Raw genomic sequence first — 19,895 nt, 5'->3', positions numbered from 1 at the left:
TTCACAAGTCATGACTTCTCCCTTTAAAAATGAGTCCATCTTAACACAGATAAGAGTCCATTTCTCTTCCCAGCTTGTTAACGTGAGGCTGGGTGATGCCATACAGTCCAAAAGCATCGCACATGATTCCACAGGTCAGCGGAATAAAATGCGTTGTTGCCGACAGGAATGACTGTAAAAGCTAACATTTCATTGTGCAGAAGGATCTGTCTTTACCTGTGGGTTTTAACACCCTCTGAAATTGGTTCGGAGCTCCTGCCAGTCTGCCATCTGGCATATATCAAGTGTTGAGGGTGAGAGTCTGTGGACACTCAGGTCAGAGTTTGACTCTGAGGCCTTTTGTCCAAGTGTTCAGGGTGAGAGATAACCAAACAGGACCTGGAACCTTTCCTCTCCACTCTCATAGTCACTCATCACCACGGCCTCTGACCTCTAAGAGATGGGCCCAGTGTCCTGCCCATGGTGTGTATCTGAGGGCTCACGTTGCATCCCAATAACATATGTTACAGTGTGTGTGGCTAGTTGGGGCTTGGCGTGGTGGGTGGTAAAGAGCCTATGTCGGCCGTGTTCATTGGTGGGGTAGGGTTGATGTTGCTGGTGGGTTGGGCAGGGCTGGTCCTGGGCCCTACTTCGGGTGGAGAAGGGTTGGTGCAGGGGCATGCTCCACCCTTGCTTGCTGCCGGTGTAGTACGGATATGGAATGTGGATGTCTTCCAGTATGTCATTGCCGACCCTGAAGTCTATAAGTGGGGGTAGCTCATCATCCAATGAGGAGAGACCTGTGAGTGGTGAGGAATCACTCTCTACATCTACGCCCCCCCGCATAGTAGTCCAGGTTGAAGAGCTCAGGGTCACTACAGGAAGAGGCGGGACTCTCTGTGTCTGACTGACACAGTGGGACTTCCTGGTCTACAGGATGTAGAGCACCTGGCATCCAATCAGATGAGTCCCAATGGTATCCTGTTTCAGAAGACAAAAGATGTCATCAGATAAAAGCACAAACCAACCTTGTATTATTGAGATTGGAATTCTGGCACAAAAAAAAAGTCTGTACTGTATATTGTTGTGAATAATATTTGATCTTGACTTACTGACATTATTACCAGGTGTCTCAGCCCCCCTATACACATATTCATACACAGATCATTTTGATAATTCCAGACACAACAGTGGCACATTTTGTAGACTTCCCTGAATGGTTCTTTTGAGTAAGATGACTTCTGGATAATTAGCGATTTATCAGCATATCTTCAATCTCTGTGTTATATCTCTGCCATATTAAATCAGTTTAGACATCAAGGCACTCACAGGCTTTCAAATAGAACACTAAATGTTCAAATGATATAATGGAGTTTACTTACAAGGAGACACATTATGATCACATTATGGTCCTGTGAAATGAATTCACTACGCTAAGCTAATAAAGCAGAGAAAAGTGAAGGAGGGAAGGGAGGAGAAGAGGAAAACATTTAAGTTATGAATCAGGAGTTAAAACCACAACGAGACAAATGAATACCCTGCTCTCTCTCATGACTATTGAGCTACCCACAGCAACATGTGTTAAACACACTTACACTAGACCCTCTGCTTAATCCTGATCTGGGTCTCTACCTAGCTCTAAGCCACACTGGAGCTGAGGCCATAGCGAAGAAGAAGAAGGAAGACAAGTGAAAAAGAGGTAGCGTTCATACTACCACAGTCTTCATTTGAGTACTTTGTGTTTCGTCTTACAGAACTTTACTGGTACCTACCGTTATCATCCCCTGATTCTGATTGGGAGGAGCTGAGGCACGCACTGCCACGGTTACCATGGTTACCACCGAGGCCCGGGGAATGGTCCTTCCTGCGTCTGTTGGCCGAGCGTGGATCTAGTTCCACCTGATCCTCTGGAGAAGACATCAGAACTAACCAACCGCATGACAACTCTCAACACTGAAAAAGTAGCAATGAATCACGAAACACAAACTAATCCAAAGGCTCATCGACATTTCAGATATGTAGTTGGATGTTACTTTACAATCGAAAACCTTTATAGGTGTCTCAGGTACAAGGTAGGACTACCAACACTTTCAAAACAAACAACCCAAATAAGATAACATGAGCTGATAGGTCCACATGTAATGCAGTAACTCTACGAACCAGTAGACAGTCTATCCCTTTCCTGTCAACCTCTAGTCAGATACTGGCGGGCCGTACCATCATAGTCGTAGTCCCAGCAGGGTTTGTCGATGGAGTCGCTGTCCGGGAGGAGGCCGGAGGACGGCCGACGGGGTAGGGTGGGAGCTACGCTGCACACAGCCACAGCCCGCCTCACGACGGGCCCCACGGCGTCAGAGGTGGCTGTGCCGAGGTCAGGGGTCGGAGCCACGGCCAGATCCTCCCAGGAGCGCCTGTGCAGGTTGTGGCAGGAGTCGCCAGGGCAACTAGGCATGTAAGAGAGTGGCCTCACTGGGACGTGCGGGGGGATGTTGGAGTTACCGCCCCGGCCGGGTTTACCGTCGCCCCGATATGACCTTGAAAACAAGTCGGCGTCGTCCTCAGCCTGGTCCTCATCTGGCTTCAATCCGCCGTGTCTGCCCACTGTCTTGCGGACAGCGACAAAGATCAGAGCCAGGCCGAAGATGACCACCACAAACAGAGCCAGGCCCAGGGCCTCCTCCAGGCCCATGTTCCAGCTCGTGGCGTGCAGCTCGTTCCTGACCACCGCCTCCAGCTCACAGAGCCTGCCGCCGAAGCCCCCGGAGCAGCTGCAGTTGAAGGAGCCGTAGGTGTTCTCACACACACCGCCATTAGAGCAGGGGCTCTCCACACACTCGTCAACGTCACTGATGCATCTGTTCAGAAAAAAAACCCATGGGGAAATGTTACAGACATGTCAAACTGTGACACCGTAATGTTATAGACATGGCATATTGTGACAGAGTAACATTATGGACATGTTGAACCTTGACACATCATATTGTAACATGTATGATGTCATACTAAAAGTTTATGTAAACACAATCAAACACAATGTAATGTTCGATAATATATCCGTCATGCTGTGAGATGACATCACAGACATGTCATACGGTAACACAAAGTCATTGTGAGAGGGGAGACTGATGAGAGTCATGTGTCTACGCTCACCGCTTCCCCTGGAAACCAGGCTGGCACTCACAGACGGGCCCGTCCAGACTATCGATACACCTCCCATTGTTTCTGCATGGGTTCTGTCTGCAGTACGGACCAACCTGACAGCTGGACGTCAAGACACACAGTCATCCTAACTGTCAATCATTATTTTGTATCATGTTTTTTAGTTCATAAAAGCAAAACAAAACAAAACAAAAATCTAGTGGAATGTTTTGAGAAAGCTTCAACTCCACAGAATGGGAGACCAGCTACACCAGAGAAACACATATCAGAGCATACAGAGTGAATACCATAGCACAATTTCTATAGTAAACTAGAAAAGGAAGTTCCTGAAGAAGCTTGCAAACTTGGGCTTGCAAAGTCTTAATGTGACAGTGGATAAAGTTTAAAGTTGGATTGGATTGTCAAGCTTAAAAGATGAAAGAGGTAAGCGTTTTGAGTATGACCATAGCAACAGTATGCTCTTCATTGGAACTACTGTTAATTTATGTGACTTAAAAAGTCAGTACATACCGTTGACCAGAGTACTGTCCTCTGCACTGGCAGTAGAAGTTATGGTTATCTTGGACACACGTTCCTCCATACAGACAGGGACCAGAAGAACAGGGGCTAACTGCCACCTCACACCGAGACCCCACAAACAAGGCACTGCATTTACACTGGTAACCTGCAATAGAAACAGTGGCACATACTATAACAATAACTTAGTATTCAGTATATGACAAAACCACCAAGGCATACACAGCCTTCACTTACCTTATAATTACACTGTAATAATCTTTGATTGGTAGAAATATTATGAAATAAATGGCTATCTATTTCACTATAAATGTGTCCTCTGATTACTACTGAAGGTAGTCATTGTAATGCATGGAATAGAATTGAATGAGGAATGGAATGAAATTGGTATTAAACACCTGTGGTACCTTTCCTCATTTCATTCCATGCATTACAATGAGCCTGTCTTCTGATTTCTACCTCCACCTGCCTCCCCTGCTGTTGATAGATGGTGCAGTAGACTGTACCTCCATTAGGCAGAGTGAAGCAGATTCCTCCGTTCACGCAGGGCTGGGTGGAGCAGTCCTGGACTGGGGGGGGCGTACAGCCCATTGACACCCCCACCACGTCCTCAACAATAGCATAAGCCTGAGCCCTGGTGTCTAGGCCCAGCTCATAGCCATTAAACACGACTGACTCCATACAGCCATGCAGGCCGTCAGTGACAGGTGCCCCCTGCTGGCCAGAAACAGAAACACCGCCCAGGAACAAGCTGCCATCCAGGTTGAGGGTGCGGAGGGTGCCCGGCGCCGTGCCAGAGGCCGTGTGGAGCTGGTCAAGGACCAGTCTGGCATGGTTGCCGTCCACCTCCAAGAAAACGCTGTGCCACTTGCCGTCGCTGACCTGGGCGCTGTGGACGGACACCACCGCCGGGCCGCTGCCATAGTCAAACTGGTACTGCAGCCTGCCATTCACTATCTGTGGGCAGGAGAGGGTTAACTACTTACTGGTCATGGAGATGAGAAGAGAACATACTGGGATAGCAAACTGGAAAAAACAAACTGCAAACATGAACATAAATACATAAACAAATACAGTATTCTAAAACAAAGTAGGAGTAAACATTGTACTGATCTCTATCACTACCTCTCGAGAACATTTGACTGCCTATGAGTGCATTGTCTGTTTCATTCCTTGCTCAGGCTGTTTCTCCATACCAAATCAATGGCTGATGAACCCAACCCAAGTCATCAAGCACAGCCTCTCTCCTACCTCCAGGATACTGTAGTCTGTTCCTCTGGCGAACATGACCGTGCCGTGGCTGGACAGGGTTCTCAGTCGGAGAGAGAGCCTCATCTGCTCTCTGTACTGGTTCTCCATCAGCCGGTACCGGATGTAACCCTTCCCACTGAACTGAAGCGATGGACCCCCTGTGGTTCAGAAAGAAGAGATCATATGATCATATACAGTATAGAATACAGTGGAGGCTGGTGGAGATAGAAATCAGAGGACGGGCTCATTGAAATGCATGGAATGGAATAAGGAATGGTACCCTGGTACCATTCCATTCTATGCATTTCAATGAGCCTGTCCACTGATTTCTACCTCCACCAGCCTCCACTGATATCACATCATATCACATATAACATATTTTGGGACATTAAGGGTAATCTAGTAAATTAATGTTGTTGTTGTTGGTGTTGTTGTTGTTTACCTGAGCATAGCCCTTGTTTACCAGGTGGACAGACACAGGTGTACCTGCCCTCCTTGGGGTGAGCTAGGCAGTCTGACCCCTCAGGACACAGGGCACCATCACACAGCTGCTTTGACTGAGGACATTCACCATCTGTAAGGAAAATGTTATTTATAGATGAAATAGATGGTTTGTAGATCTTAAGTAGATGTTCAATTAACTGTCAATAACATTTCAACTGACTATCCACTTACCCTATCACTAGCCCTATCCCTAAACTTAACCTTTATTCTAACCCAAAACCTAATCCTAGCCTTTACCCTAACCCTAAACCCTTACCCTAACCTCTACTCTTACCCTAAACCTAACCTTAAATGTAACTCTAGCAAGCTGCTGTTTGTCACCAGAGTGGCAGTTGATAGTTTGTTGATGGTTTTAGCAACTGTAGATAATCTATAAGGGACTATACAAATAAAGTGTGACCTGTATCTGTATATAGAGTGTCATGACTATGTACCTATGGAAGCCTACAACCAACTGTAGCCAAAATAATTGTACAGGCAGACAGACAGACAGACAGACAGACAGTCTGATGATTATGTGCTATACCTTTGCAGAGGCAGGTGGCAGACCGCTGATGTCGTGGTGTGATGACACTCAGGCGGGCTGTACTATAGGTAGTCAGGGAGTTGTGATCCAGGGTGACCACCTCATTACACAGCCTGGCGGGACAGTCCATGCCAGCACACAGCTTCTTAAACACCCCCAGGATACGCAGGCCCGTGGCCTTCTGGACTGCACCTACAGAGGCCTTCAACTTTTGGAGGAACCCCTCCTTGGTGGTGGTAGTGGGGGGGCTACTGGAACGTACTAACTCCTTTGTGGTGGGGGTGCTGCTGCTGGTCTGCTCCAGGGCTAACAAGATGTCCAGGCTGCCGGGGGGCTCGCAGGGCTGCAGGCTCACCAGCTGCACCGCGCTCCGACGCACACCGGCAGTGACACGTAGCGCCCTCTGGAGACCGCGCCAGTAGTCTCCCACGAACTCCTCCGGCCCCACGCCCGCCACGCGGACCACCACCAAGCTCTCCAGCACGCGCTTGGTCACCTGGCGAACGTGCACGCTCACGTCGGTGGTGGCAGTGAAGCGCCCGTCTGTGACGGTGACGTTGAGCGGGTAGTGCCCTGGCGGCAGGGGCTGGAGGGTGACCAGTTTGCCGTCTCTGGGGGACACCATGAAGAGTGTGTGTTTGTTGAGGTCATCGGGCTGCAGGCTGTAGGTCAGTGTGTCGTAGATGTCCTGGTCAGTGGCGTGGATCTTCCCCAGCACCCCGCCAGGGTAGGTCTGTCCCGGGATGGAGATGAAGACCTCCAGAGGGAGGAGGACAGGGGGGTGGATGCTCTCCTGGATGACCCCGATACCGATGACCGTGGAGGAGAGGAGAGGTGGTCTGCCGCTGTCGGACACCTGAACACACACACACACACACACACACACACACACACACACACACACATACACACAGACACCGCAGACACACACAGAGACATACAGACACAGATTGCTAATTTCAAACTGCATTTACCCAACAAAATAAACTTTTGCCCATGGGAGTGGGGAGGTATACCAGGTAATTTCTTGACAATATTTGTCTATATTTGGGTTTTTGGCTTGTGAGCGGTGATTTTAGAACTGATGGCTGAAATTATACAAAAATCCTGTAACATCTCTTTAAGACTGGATAAAACAACAGACTTGCAATCACTACTACAAACCAGGAGGGGGAGCCAGTGGACTACTTGAGTCCCTGCCATATTTTTCATCTGAGAATATGGACTTAACCCTAACCCTAACCCTAACCCTAACCCTAACCCTAACCCTAACCCAGGTCTATTATGACCACAGAGGGTTACAACATTACCTATGTTTACAGTCAACGGAAGCTCCCAGCAGCAACAGCTATGTCCTTTAGCCTCTCTATTCAACCTCTATGGATTACATATGTTATCAACACTAAGCTTTAGCTCGGAAAAGAGTGTAGAAAGGATTGGTCAAGGTCATCAGGTCAGATCAGAATCAGAATCAGAATCAGAAACATTTTATGACTGTAGTCAAACCTGAGCATGTAGTACGTAGTGGTCCTTTAATGTGCGGTTGAGTGGTGCGGTGATGGTGACGGTTCCCTGGGGGTCTATCAGGAAGATCTCCCCTCCCTCTGTTCCCTCCAGGAGGGAGAAGGAGAATGGGGGGCCGTTGTGGGATGCGTCCAGGTCTGTTACACTGAGCTGGAGAACACTGCACCCTACTGGGAGACTCTCCTGGGATAGAAAGAGAGAGATAGGGGTGGTGGTGGGTGGGTGGGTGGGTGGGGGGGGAGATAGAGAGAGAGAGAAAGACAAAAGGAGAATGGGAGAGAGAGGGGAGAAGAAAAGAGAAATAGATTTCATATTCATGTTATGAAACTAATTAATAATTAAGATTCAGGTGATATGGTGTAGAACTTTCCGTACCTCCTCTTCCTATCTTTCTTTTCTTTTCATATTAGGTATAAATTGTGTAAACTCTCTGTTTAGCACTACAGTACCTCATACAGATAAATCTGCTTCGCCAAGAGCTACTCCATCCATGAACCTAATAACGTTTTCTCAACTTCTAATAATGTAACTACTCCAACTAAGCCACTTCCATGATCCAGATGGGTAGAATGTGTCAAAAGCAATCTCTCTCTCTCTCTCTCTCTCTCTCTCTCTCTCTCTCTCTCTCTCTCTCTCTCTCTCTCTCTCTCTCTCTCTCTCTCTCTCTCTCTCTCTCTCTCTCTCTCTCTCTCTCTCTCTCTCCCTCTTAATCTCTCTTGTCTTTCCGTGTTAGAATCCTGTCTTACCTGGATGACGAGGCTGTAGTTAGCCTGAGAGAATGTGGGAGCATTATCATTCACATCAGACACGTCAATGTTGATCACGGCACTGCTGGATCGAGGAGGATTTCCACTGTCTGACGCCAGCACTGTCAGACTGTAGCCTGGAACCTAATTTAATAGAGAAAAAAAACACCTCTGGATTAATTCCAAGCTTTCACAAGCAATTAAACAATGTGTAGCTTGTTGCTAATCCTTTCCTGATTCAAACTGTGGCTGGACTGCAGATCACTCTGTGATATATAATACAATGAACACAGTTAGAAAGTTTGGAATAATGAGAGAGTATATTTGAAGTTACCTTCTCTCGATCTAACTCCCGCACCACTTTCACCTCGCCACCGACTGCATCGATGGTGAAGTGCCCGTCCTGGTTGCCTTTGACAATGGAGAAGTGGATGTGGTTGTTGGAGGGACCGTCAATGTCGTTGGCCATGACCTGAACAACCAACAGGACTGTCTAAATGTATGCACCATGACCTCAACCAATCACAGACTGTTTAAATGTATGCACCATGACCTCAATCAATCACAGACTGTTTAAATGTATGCACCACAAACTCAACCAATCACAGTCCATTTAAATGACCGAATCATAACCTCAACCAATCACAGACCATTTAAATGACTGACCATGACCTCAACCTACAACAGATTTATTTTAGCATGTCTAGGTAACTCCTTTAGCTGCATATAAACATGATCAGACATGTCAAAGAAAGTTCAGATGTTCAAACAGATTCAAGTCAAGATACATTGTGGGAATCCCCATTTTCAGTTTCAGAATTAGAATATAAGCAAATGTTTATACTAAATGGGATGTTCGAACCACTGATAAATGCTACTCACGGCTAAAACGGTCTGTCTAATTTCAGCATCCTCGCTGACCACAGCCGAGTAGACCTTCTGGCTGAAGACTGGAGCGTTGTCATTGACATCTGTTGGGTAGATGGTCACCATGGCAATGTCGCCCTGTCCACCTTTGCCTGTCGCCTGTACTGTCAAATAGTGCTCTTGGGACAACTCATAATCCAGAGGCTTGTTCACAAAAATGTCACCTGCAGAGAAACACACACACACACACACACACACACACACACACACACACACACACACACACACACACACATATGCACACATTCATGAATGTAAACTCACACACACACATACGCACGCACGCACGCACGCATGCACGCACACATAAACACACATAAACACACCTATTCACACTTTCAAACATGCATACCTGAGCTTGAGTCAATGCTGAACATCCCATGCTCGTTTCCATTGACGATAGAGTAGACAATCTCAGAGGTATCCTCGGGGTCTCCGTTGCCGGCAAAGACCCTGATCACCTGTGTTCCCACGGCGATGTCCTCCAGCACCGTGGCAGCATTTTCCAAGTTCTGGAAAGCGGGTGGGCGGTCATTAACATTCAGCATGGAGAACAGCACAGAGCAGACAGAAAAGAGTCTCCCTGGTGAGCCCTGATCTGTGGCCCGGACATGGAGGGTGTAGCCAGCCTGTGCCTCCCCGACCATGGGCCGCTCCAGACGCACCAACCCTGAGCGTTCGTTGATGGAGAATAGGCCATCACCATCTGCAAAGTCCTCAAACGAGTACAGAATTCTGCTGTTCTCTCCTGGAGAGATGGAGAGAGAGAGAGAGAGAGAGAGAGAGAGAGAGAGAGAGAGAGAGAGAGAGAGAGAGAGAGAGAGAGTGTGTATGTGTGAGAGATATCTGTAAAGAACTTCATAGGGCCTCTATGTAACCTCATAGGGCATCTGTAACCTAAAGTATTCTTTGTAACGTTTACTTAAGTCTTAGAATCAGAAGTCAACAGCAGTGGGAAGCAATACTTGGGAAACTGAACATTACATCAAAGAATATCCCCTCAATAGGAAAACAACATTTGTCATTACATTGTAGCAGACAGATACAAATGAATGATAGGGAGGTTTTCATTTACCATTGAGTAACATTGTCCCCAGGCTATTGCGCAGAGTGCATAGGAATAACGATTCAAATCTGGCCTTAGTAGGAGTGGATTTACTGAGTAAAGTATTTGCTATTATTTGATCTCAGCTGTGAGGCGTAGCTCCGAATCAGAAACCTGTGGTGTGTGTAAGCACTGGGAGAAAGGGCTGGGGGAGATGATTGATGCAGAGTAAAGCCAATGGCTATGAGTCATCCGTTTTCTACGTTCTTTCTATTGGCTTAATGAAGGCCAAGTTTGACATGTTTGTCCACCAGACCTTTCACGCATTTAGGAAGAAGTGTCTGGGAGCGAGACTAACCACTGAGAGACCATGCCTAATAGCTCAGATTGGGAGTTTGGATAGAGCTAGAGGTCTGTTTATTAAAAGAATATATCAGATACAGCTCTGTGGCATACTCTAAGAAGAGGTTTATAGTATATAGGGTTGAGAATTTAGTGGCTTCCATCCATGCCATCAAGGATTACTTAGTTCTATCTGTTTTTCATCTTCTAAATGAAATGATGAAATTCATACTCCTCAAATCTCCACTATATCAAACTATACACCATCCTCTGTAAAAAGTTTAAAAAAAACTGTGGAACAGTAAAAAAAAAAAAAAAAAAGAAACTGTGGAATTTCAATAATATTCATCCGGAGGCCAGAGGTTTGCTATTCTTCCATTCAAAGTCAGTGGGGGGAAAATGAGAACAATTGCTGGCATGTCCATCAAGAACAGAATAACAACCAGGCCTTTACACTCAAACTGTCTCCTTATAGGGCTTATAATGCTCTGTCAATAAGGGAAGCCCACATCAAACCCCAAAGCGTTTTTTGAGAGATCATGCATGAGGTCTGTTTTTTAAAAGAATATATCAGAGATACAGCTAAGATCAAACTATACACCACCGTCAATTATACAAAGCCAATGAGACACATATTAACACACTGTGGGATTTCAAAAATATTCATCCCCAGAGTCCAACGAGACATAGATACAGTAGACATCGATACAGTAGACATCCTAGATATAGTTCTACTCAGAAATGTATCCATAAAAGCTCACTCATCCCCTATCATTCCCGAAGGTGACATTCCAGAGGGCATCAGGGAGTTCATCAGCATGTTTTGACCACAGGCTTGCCCAGCCCAAGGCCATTTGACCACATTCCTTAGTTGAGATTTAACTAAACAGTGGCTTGGCCAATTGGGGCCGATTCCAATCACTCAACAATCTCAAAGATAAGACAATCTCTCCCCTCATCAGATGACTAAAATATTCATCACCAGATCCTGTTGACATTCCATCCATCCAGCTTGGCTTCCGGTATGATATGCAGTAGGCGTACACGTAGGCCGTTGGTGATGACATAGACATTCTCTCTGAGCAGCCATTAGCCAAGCCGCTGTTTATGTCTGTGATTACTGCACACAATGGTGTTGATGATTGGGGCTGTAGACCCCTTTACAACAACGACGACAACAACAACAACAACAAAAACACCAGCAACAGGCGCTGAGGAAACAGCTAGGCGGAGAGAGGAATGCACTCGCCTAACTCGCCTTTGTATCATCACAGAGCAAGAACACTAATCTCTCTCTCTCTCTCTCTCTAAATGAGTAAGGTTCAAAAGGCTTCTGCACCATGTAACCTGAATCTCAGATGAACAGCATGAGTATGGAATCTCTCGTGTCCCCCCCCGCCCCCCCCCCCTCTCTCTCTCTCTCTCTCATCCCACAGTAAGAGCATAACCTTTCTGGCTTGTGGACCACCACAGTAGAGATCAGTCCTAACAGACAACACAAGCGCATCCAGAAGTTGCGCGGACAAGGAGTTACTTGTTGTAAGTCACTTTGGACAAAGGCGTCTGCTAAATGTCTAAATGTAATGAGTTAGGCAATCATACGTACGATACCACCAATTAAAGCAATACTGTATGTGAAGCAGAAACCGAAAAACACAAATCAAAGTGGTACTGTAGGCATATTTTAGAACAAACAACAATCATTTTCTCTAAATGGACACAATTTCAAACAATAACTAACGGATTACATCACAGCTGGCAACAAAACTCATAGTGAGATCACTCTTCACCAAGGGTGGTCCCAGCTGGGCATTCTGGAAACTAGATTACTGCTACTGGTTTGGCAGCCAGGGAGGATGTCAAGCTGTGACTGGAGTGACAGCCAGGTACCAACAAAGTAACACCGAGAGTAACAACAACAATGTAAATCTCGGCTGTTCTAATACTTCAGTAGTGTGTGAGTGTGGATAAGCTGCAATGTACTGTACGCTGCATTCACCTTCTGTTCTTTCTGCATTAGTCACTGCATTACTGAAACACGTCCAGATAGATGACAAACAGGAGGTCTTTAATCCTGGTGTTTTTCTTTTTCTATTGGTCGAGGGTTACATATGTGGAATATATCTGAGGGATAAATTAGTTGTTTTTTTAGGGGTAGATCAGCTTTGATATAGAATTTAAGTTCTATCAGATAGCATTGCTTGTATAATTTTTAGTCCCTTTTTATTATTTTTAAATTATTGTTTTCCTCTACCCGAACCCTCCCCTGGAGAACATGAAAAGAAAATAATAATTATACTTCTACATGCTGTACAGCTGGGGGATATATTTGCAGCTAGCTGTTGTTTAATTGGATTTGGGGGATATTTGGGCTTGACGCTGTTTTTCAATTAAGAGGAAAACACCACTGCCAAAAACAGATTTATTATATTCACAATCCATTATGTCAGTCCATCATCAAAGCAAAAAAAAATTTCCAGCAACTAAATTAATCTGCCTTATTCTGCACCGTGTGTTAATAGTAGGGTAATGAACAGAACTCATTCTATGTCTTACATATTTAAAGCTGCAATCTGGGATTCAAATAACAACAAAGCAGTCTCCCCATCACTTTCTTGATAAACAGGCTGGAGAAATGTAACCACTCTCAAATTCAAGGACTGACGATCCATGAGATCAAAATGACAGTTTTAACAAGCTTATATTTTGGATTCTGATCAGGTAAGACAGCTGAACTAAGCTAATTAGGCATATATAAGTTATATTCTTCAAGAATCAATGGCTATATCGCATTAATTCAAAAGTCCAAAAATGGATATACCAATCGCAGATTACCCATTTAACGTCTTTCCAACAAGAAGCAGCTAGCGCTTTAGGCTAATTAACGTGTTAGGCTAAACTAACTTTGGAACACATTTCAAAAGGTATAACATACCCAAAACTGTTTTGAAATTGAATTAGGGCTATGCTGAGGAAATGAGGCCCCTTGAGAATTGAAAAAGCTGAGCTCATTCTCATAAACTGTGGTTATTAGTTAATATTACAGTTATTGGTTGGGATTGCTGTGCTCTTTTTGAAGAGATTGAAAATACAGTTCTATAAAAACATTTAAAAACAATTATTGGGCTCTGCAGCCAATTGCTTAAGGCTCTTTATTCATACAACACATACTATATCCTTTTTAATTGATGCAAAGCTGTTGGCACACATCTACATGAAATTAGTATAGAAAAACCATTCAATTGTGACGGGAAGTTTGGTAGCTTTTTGAATTACGTGGAATTCAGTAATATGGTTTAAATCAGTTCGCGAACATCAGACTCTTTATTAGTCTCAAGTCTACTCTCTTACATAGTCCCAAAGAGTGCTCTATGGTTTAAATACTATTTAAACAGTGCAGTATGTCTGTAATGCAATGTAATAATATCACGTCTTACCTGTATCCATATCAGTGGCTTGTAGCCGGGCTACATACGTGCCGGTCTCTGTATTCTCATAGACAGTGACAGGGTAGGGATCACTGGTGAACTCAGGGGCATTGTCGTTGATGTCTGTCACAGTTATAACTACATCAGCCTGGCAATAACGATGTCCTCTGTCCTCTGCTCGCACCACCAGGCTGTACACATCCCTCTTCTCCCGGTCCAACAGCAACAGGGTTCTCAGCTCCCCTGAGAACACACACATGCAAATAAACACACACACTCCAACTCCTAAACCTGCTTAAGCTTTGCGAAACAATTCATCCATTTCATGTGAAATCTTAAGACACACTCAACTACTCTCTTTTGAACTCAATGTATTTACCTGTGTTTGGATCCATGGTAAACTGATCTGCTCCAACACCAGAAAGTGTGTATGAGATCTGTGCATTTGATTGGCTGTCTGCATCGGTGGCAGTGACCCACAGCACCAGCCTCCCTGCAGGGGTGTTCTCAGAGACAGTCTGAGCATAGAGATCCTGCAGATGACATGGTGAGGTCTCTATTGACACAACTATAATTGGTAAATGTTAAAAGTGTAATTACATAATAATTCCCCAGGAGTTACATATTGGTCACCTGAGGATTCACAGTAACAAATACCAGTAAGTACAAATGTTTACTAAGCGGTTATTGGTTTGTAATTATCAGACAGTACCAATTGATACAGTTACACCTACCAGATAAATACCCCATGTAATACGACACATTAAATGTCAGAATGTCAACATAAGCTACCTATTACCTACCAGGTAGTTAGAGAACTATATGATAAAGTATAACCATGATTGGGAAGTCTTTGCTTATAGTTTCCTACTGCCTAACCCTTACCTTCTCAAAGACAGGACTGTTGTCATTGGCATCCAGGATACTGATTTCCACAGTGGCTGTAGTCACAAAGCTCCCATCTGTAGCCGTTACGTTGAGGAGGTAACTGTCCCTCTCCTCCCTGTCCAGAGGCTTCCTCACCACTACTCTCCACTCCTCTAGGTGGCGCTCTAGGCCAAACTGACCCAGCGGATCACCTCCTGGGGGAATGTGTCATTCAAATAAGACAATATGGACACGGACATTATGAAACATTACTGGTCTTCTTAGTAAGAGGTAAAAGTAAGAGGGATGTATGCATAAAAAGTTGAAAAAGAACAGTAAGTGGGCAGATGAAGAGGCCTCTCTACCACTGGCAGTCTATAAAAGCCCCTTCAGATGTTGTGGATATTAGGCTCCTGGTAACCAACTGGTAAGTTGGTAAGTAACAATAGAAAATCAGCTCACTCAAGCTAAAGTATACAGGTTCTCCAGTTAGCCTACCTGTGATGAAACAGCTGACTGGCTTGTTGAGGTCCTCTGAGTCTCTGTCGGTTGTCCTCAGGACTGCAATAACCCTGCTGGGGATGGGAATGCCCTCACTGACGCTCCCCTTGAAGACATCCGCAGTGAAGCGCAGTGGGTTGTCATTGTCATCCACCACGGTCACTTCCACTGTGGCAGTTGCTGTCAGTCCTCCATCCTGCCCTCTATCTGTGGCAATCACTGTCACTGAATACCTAAGATTGGGTTTGGGTAACTGTAAAGCACTTTATGGCATTTGACATGTGTATACATATACAATTTGATTGACTGATTTGATGTGATACCTGTCCTGCTTCTCCCGGTCCAGCCCCCTCAGTGTGGTAATCCATCCTGAATCCTCCTCCACAGTGAACAGCTCCAGAACCTCCACAGAGTTCTGGTTCCGGCCCAGGCTGTAGGTAACCTGACCATTCACTCCAGAGTCTAGATCAGTCGCCCTCACCTGGATTACTAAAGTGCCTTTTAGCAAGTTCTCAGCAATGAAAGATCTGTATGTGTTAGATTCAAACTGTGGCCTGTTGTCATTGACATCTTGTAGCTGAATATGGAGGTCCACAGTAGAGATTGTTTCAATGCCCTCAAGGTCGCTTTGCGCCTGCAGAGTGAGCTGATACCATTTAGTGGTTTCGAAGTCGAGAGGTTTGACTAGTTTCATCTTCCCTGTTTCTCTGTGGACGACGAAAACCTGGTCTTGGTTGCTTTCTGGGGTGTTGCCTTTGACAAGGCTGTACATGAAGGGCTGCTCACTCTTTTGTATAACATCAATCTCAGATCCTACAGGTAGATCTTCACTGATGAACCATCTCTCCTGTAATTCAACTATCTTTGGCACTGACACTTCTTTGGGCAGTATTCTGATATAAACTGGCACGACTGATTGTTTTGGTGGATTCCCAGCATCCTTAGCCCTCACATAAAAGGAAAATAGGTTTTTAGAAGCAGATAAACTTTCTTTGGTCACTACATCCCCACTGAGAGGATGTACGTCAAAGCCTCCTATCTCTGATTCAAAACTGTATATGATGTCAGCATTGCTTCCTTCATCTGGGTCCACAGCAGTGATTCTGACCACAGTAGTTCCTCTTGGGACATCCCTTGGAACACTAGCTTTGTACTCCGCTGCTCTGAACTGTGGAACGTTATCATTTATATCGGTCAAGATCACACTGACAGAGCTGAAGCCCAGCTTTCCTCCGCCATCTTTAGCCATCAGACTAATAGAGATGAGCCTATCCATGACATTCTCCCTGTCCAAGCTCTCCAGGGTAAAAATCTCCCCCTTTTCATTGATACTGAATTTATCTTTTGCAACATCATTCACAATGTAATACGTCAATTTACCATACACTCCTGGGTCTTGATCGGTGGCATGGACCTGTGTGACCAAGCTGCCCGCGGGTGAGTTCTCTAACAGCTCTACCACAGGGTCCGTCTGAGAGAATGAGGGATTGTAGAGGTTAGTGCCGACCACAATGACCTGGACCATAGCTACACTCCTGTAAACACCATCAGACACAGACACGCTCAGATTATAGACTGGCTCCATCATCGGTTTGCGGAAGTGCGAAACCACAATCTCACCACTCTTCTTGTCTATGGTAAAACTGTAGTCCTCATTGCCAGCAAGGATGGAGAATTCCAGACAGTCAGTGTCTGAGAAGTCAGCGTCAGAAGCCCTGACACAGGCCACAAAATGGCCGTTGGGAGCGAGCTGACTGACTGTGGTCTCGTACAGTGCCTGAGTGAACACTGGTGGGTTGTCGTTGATGTCGGTCAAGGATATTGTGACTAGTAGGTCACTGGACAGGGCAGGGACTCCCCCGTCCACAGCTCTGATCACCAGCCTATGCTGCGGTCTCTCCTCATAGTCGACCAGGCCAGATGTCATGATCACTCCAAGGTCACGGTCAATGCTGAAGTAGTTTGACATCCCTCCTCCCTCCTGCTCTAACTCATAAAACAACACTTTGTTGTTACCAGAGTCGGGGTCTGTGGCAGCCACACGTAATACTGACGTACCAATGCCAGCAGACTCAGACAGACTGGCTTTGTGAAACCTCTGGTTGAACACTGGTGTGTTATCATTGATGTCTTCCACGATGATGTCAACGAACACTTCATTGTGAGCTCCTGTTAACGAATCTGTGGCTCTGATGCTTAGCCTGTAAGCTGGGCGGGTCTCATAGTCCAAGGGCTCTGTGACATGTAAGACTCCCGTCAAGAAATCAATGGAGAACTGTTCCAATGGGTCTCCTTCTGAGATGCTGTAGACTGTCCGAGGCCCCTCTGAAGCGTTGGCCTTTATTTGCACTACTGAGGAGAGCAGTTGAACATTCTCTGGAACAACTAGGTTATAGAATGGTTTCTCAAACATGGGTGTAGCTCTGTTCAACACAGTTACTGCCACTTCAACCGTTGAAGAGAGAGATGGGTCCCCTCTGTCTTTAGCAATAACTCTGATCTTAAATTTTGAGTTTCTTTCTTTGGGTTCAAATGTCTTTTTGAGAGACAGTTTGCCTGAGGGGCTGATCTGAAAATACCCCAGGTCCTCCTCTAGGTCATATCTGATTTCAGCGTTGCTGCCGGTATCTTTATCCATGGCAGTTACCTGCCTCACAACTTGGCCTACCTCTGAGTCCATCTTCACCACAGCAGAATATGGGAGGTTCAGAAACACTGGCTTGTTGTCATTGGCGTCCTCAATGGTCACCACCACGAGAGCATGAGCTGCTCCTGACGAACGCTGTTCCTTCATCACCTCCAATACAATTTCAAACGTGTCCTGTTCCTCTCTGTCGATAGGTACCCCGGTGGTAAAAAGAACGCCAGATGTTCGGCCGATCTCAAACCTCCCCTCCGGATTGAGGATGGTGTAGAACAGAGGCTCGTTGACTTTGTTACCAACTGCTGTCACTACAGTCAGAGTTTTCCTCTCTGAGGAGTTCTCTCGCACAGAGGCGGTGTAGAGGTCTTGGGTGAATCTCAGATCCTTGTTCTTGTTCTCCTTCATGTTGATTTTGACAAGGGTCGAACTGGTGAACCTCCCGTCTGACACTCGGACCGTGAGCTCATACCTGCTCCGCAAATGGGCCGGATTCTGTATTGAGATATCACCTGATGTGGGATCGATCCTGAACTTGCCTCCTATGTTTCCATCTATGATAGAGAACAGTAGCTTGAAGCCAGGGCCTGAATCCTCATCAGTGGCATTTACAGAGATCACCCTCACGCCAGTGTACGTTGGCACTATGACAGACGCCTCATACACGTCTTCACTGAATACTGGAGGACAGTCGTTGACATTGTTGATCTGGATGGTAACGTTAGCAGTGACGTCTGAAAATAGACACGGCATTCCACTGTCATGGACCTCCACAGTAAAGTTGAACTCTGACCTTTTTTCGTAATCAAGGCCAGTAACTGTGCGAATGGCTCCTGTGCTGGGGTCAATAGCAAAGTAGTCAAGGGTGTAAGGCTCTACAATCTGATAGACCAGCCTGCCGTTGAGATCACTGTCTGCATCAGTGGCCAGAATAACCAGAGGACAGCTGTCATTGGTCAGCACCACACTGTTAGCGGGGGCGGACTCACTGACACTTCCAGTGTACTCTAATTGGCTGAGGACCGGTCTGTTGTCATTCTCATCTCTAAGGTGAATAAAAGCAGTGATGTTGCTCACTTTATCTGCCATGTTGGTTGCCTGGACTGTCAGTTTGTACGTCGACACGCCTTCATAGTCCAATGCCCTCTGAGTGACAATGACGCCAGAATTGGGGTTGATATCGAAGGCATTATTTATGTTTCCCTCTCTGATTTGGTAGAGGACAGATGAGGTACTAGAGGCGGAGACTAACGTCACAAAACTCCCCACAGGAGCTGTCTCACTAATGATGGCTGAGATCTCCACCTGGGAGAACTTAGGTCTGGCGTTGTCTGCCATGGTGACGGCTATGAGAACCGTTGTCACTGCAATCAGTGGAGGCTTTCCTCGATCGGTTGCTTTAACAGTGAGCTCAAACTGACCCTGATCTTCATAATCAAGCTTCTTGGCCATAGTTATGGTTCCCAGGACAGGATCAATTGCAAAATAATTCTCCTTGTTACCTGGGAGACATAAACAACATGAGGGTGAAATATATTGTTTAAAATTAGTAGCAGCATTCATTGTTATTCTGAAAGGATACAGTATTTATGCCTCCTAGTGTCACAAGTCATTTGTGATTCATGATGCTTGCAAATTGAATTAAGACCTTGAAAGAATTAATTATAGGTAAACTAGGACTGATAATACATTTGCATAATTGTTTTCTAGCAGCCTAGCAGTTAGCAAGACTGTTATAAGCTTTGCTACATAAAATGAAAAATGAAATAAGCCCTTTTTCATTTACTGTCCTCTTTATCATTCCTAGCATCTAAATCATGTTTCAAATCAATAATCTGACCGAGGTATCAATCAATAGTCAAATAAATAGTCATGGCCAAAATAAAACTAAAATGATAGGACATCATTCAGGTTTCAGGTTATAAAACAGATTGTAAGG

The 19,895-nt window shown here is 45.5% G+C and overlaps 1 protein-coding gene across 1 annotated transcript in view; it reads right to left on the bottom strand.

The window, feature by feature from the left end:
- fat1b (FAT atypical cadherin 1b) overlaps positions 1-19,895 on the bottom strand; it is a gene marked incomplete at its 5' end in the record, with an annotated part of 41,517 nt that overhangs the window by 126 nt on the left and 21,496 nt on the right. Inside the window, 18 exons of the mRNA XM_083685632.1 lie at positions 1-960; positions 1,752-1,886; positions 2,197-2,834; positions 3,130-3,240; positions 3,649-3,802; positions 4,161-4,611; positions 4,906-5,063; positions 5,348-5,479; positions 5,936-6,791; positions 7,442-7,642; positions 8,206-8,349; positions 8,540-8,616; positions 9,485-9,880; positions 13,957-14,190; positions 14,327-14,480; positions 14,833-15,029; positions 15,313-15,548; positions 15,639-19,458. The exon at positions 1-960 is cut by the window's left edge and continues 126 nt beyond it. Coding sequence (XP_083541758.1) covers positions 797-960; positions 1,752-1,886; positions 2,197-2,834; positions 3,130-3,240; positions 3,649-3,802; positions 4,161-4,611; positions 4,906-5,063; positions 5,348-5,479; positions 5,936-6,791; positions 7,442-7,642; positions 8,206-8,349; positions 8,540-8,616; positions 9,485-9,880; positions 13,957-14,190; positions 14,327-14,480; positions 14,833-15,029; positions 15,313-15,548; positions 15,639-19,458 — 8,258 coding nt within the window. The 3' untranslated portion in view covers positions 1-796. The remainder of the gene's footprint in view (positions 961-1,751; positions 1,887-2,196; positions 2,835-3,129; positions 3,241-3,648; positions 3,803-4,160; positions 4,612-4,905; positions 5,064-5,347; positions 5,480-5,935; positions 6,792-7,441; positions 7,643-8,205; positions 8,350-8,539; positions 8,617-9,484; positions 9,881-13,956; positions 14,191-14,326; positions 14,481-14,832; positions 15,030-15,312; positions 15,549-15,638; positions 19,459-19,895) is intronic.

This window comes from Argentina silus (genome assembly GCF_951799395.1).
Source record: "Argentina silus genome assembly, chromosome: 15".
NCBI lineage: Eukaryota > Metazoa > Chordata > Actinopteri > Argentiniformes > Argentinidae > Argentina > Argentina silus.
This window is presented reverse-complemented; position numbering and strand designations above follow the sequence as displayed.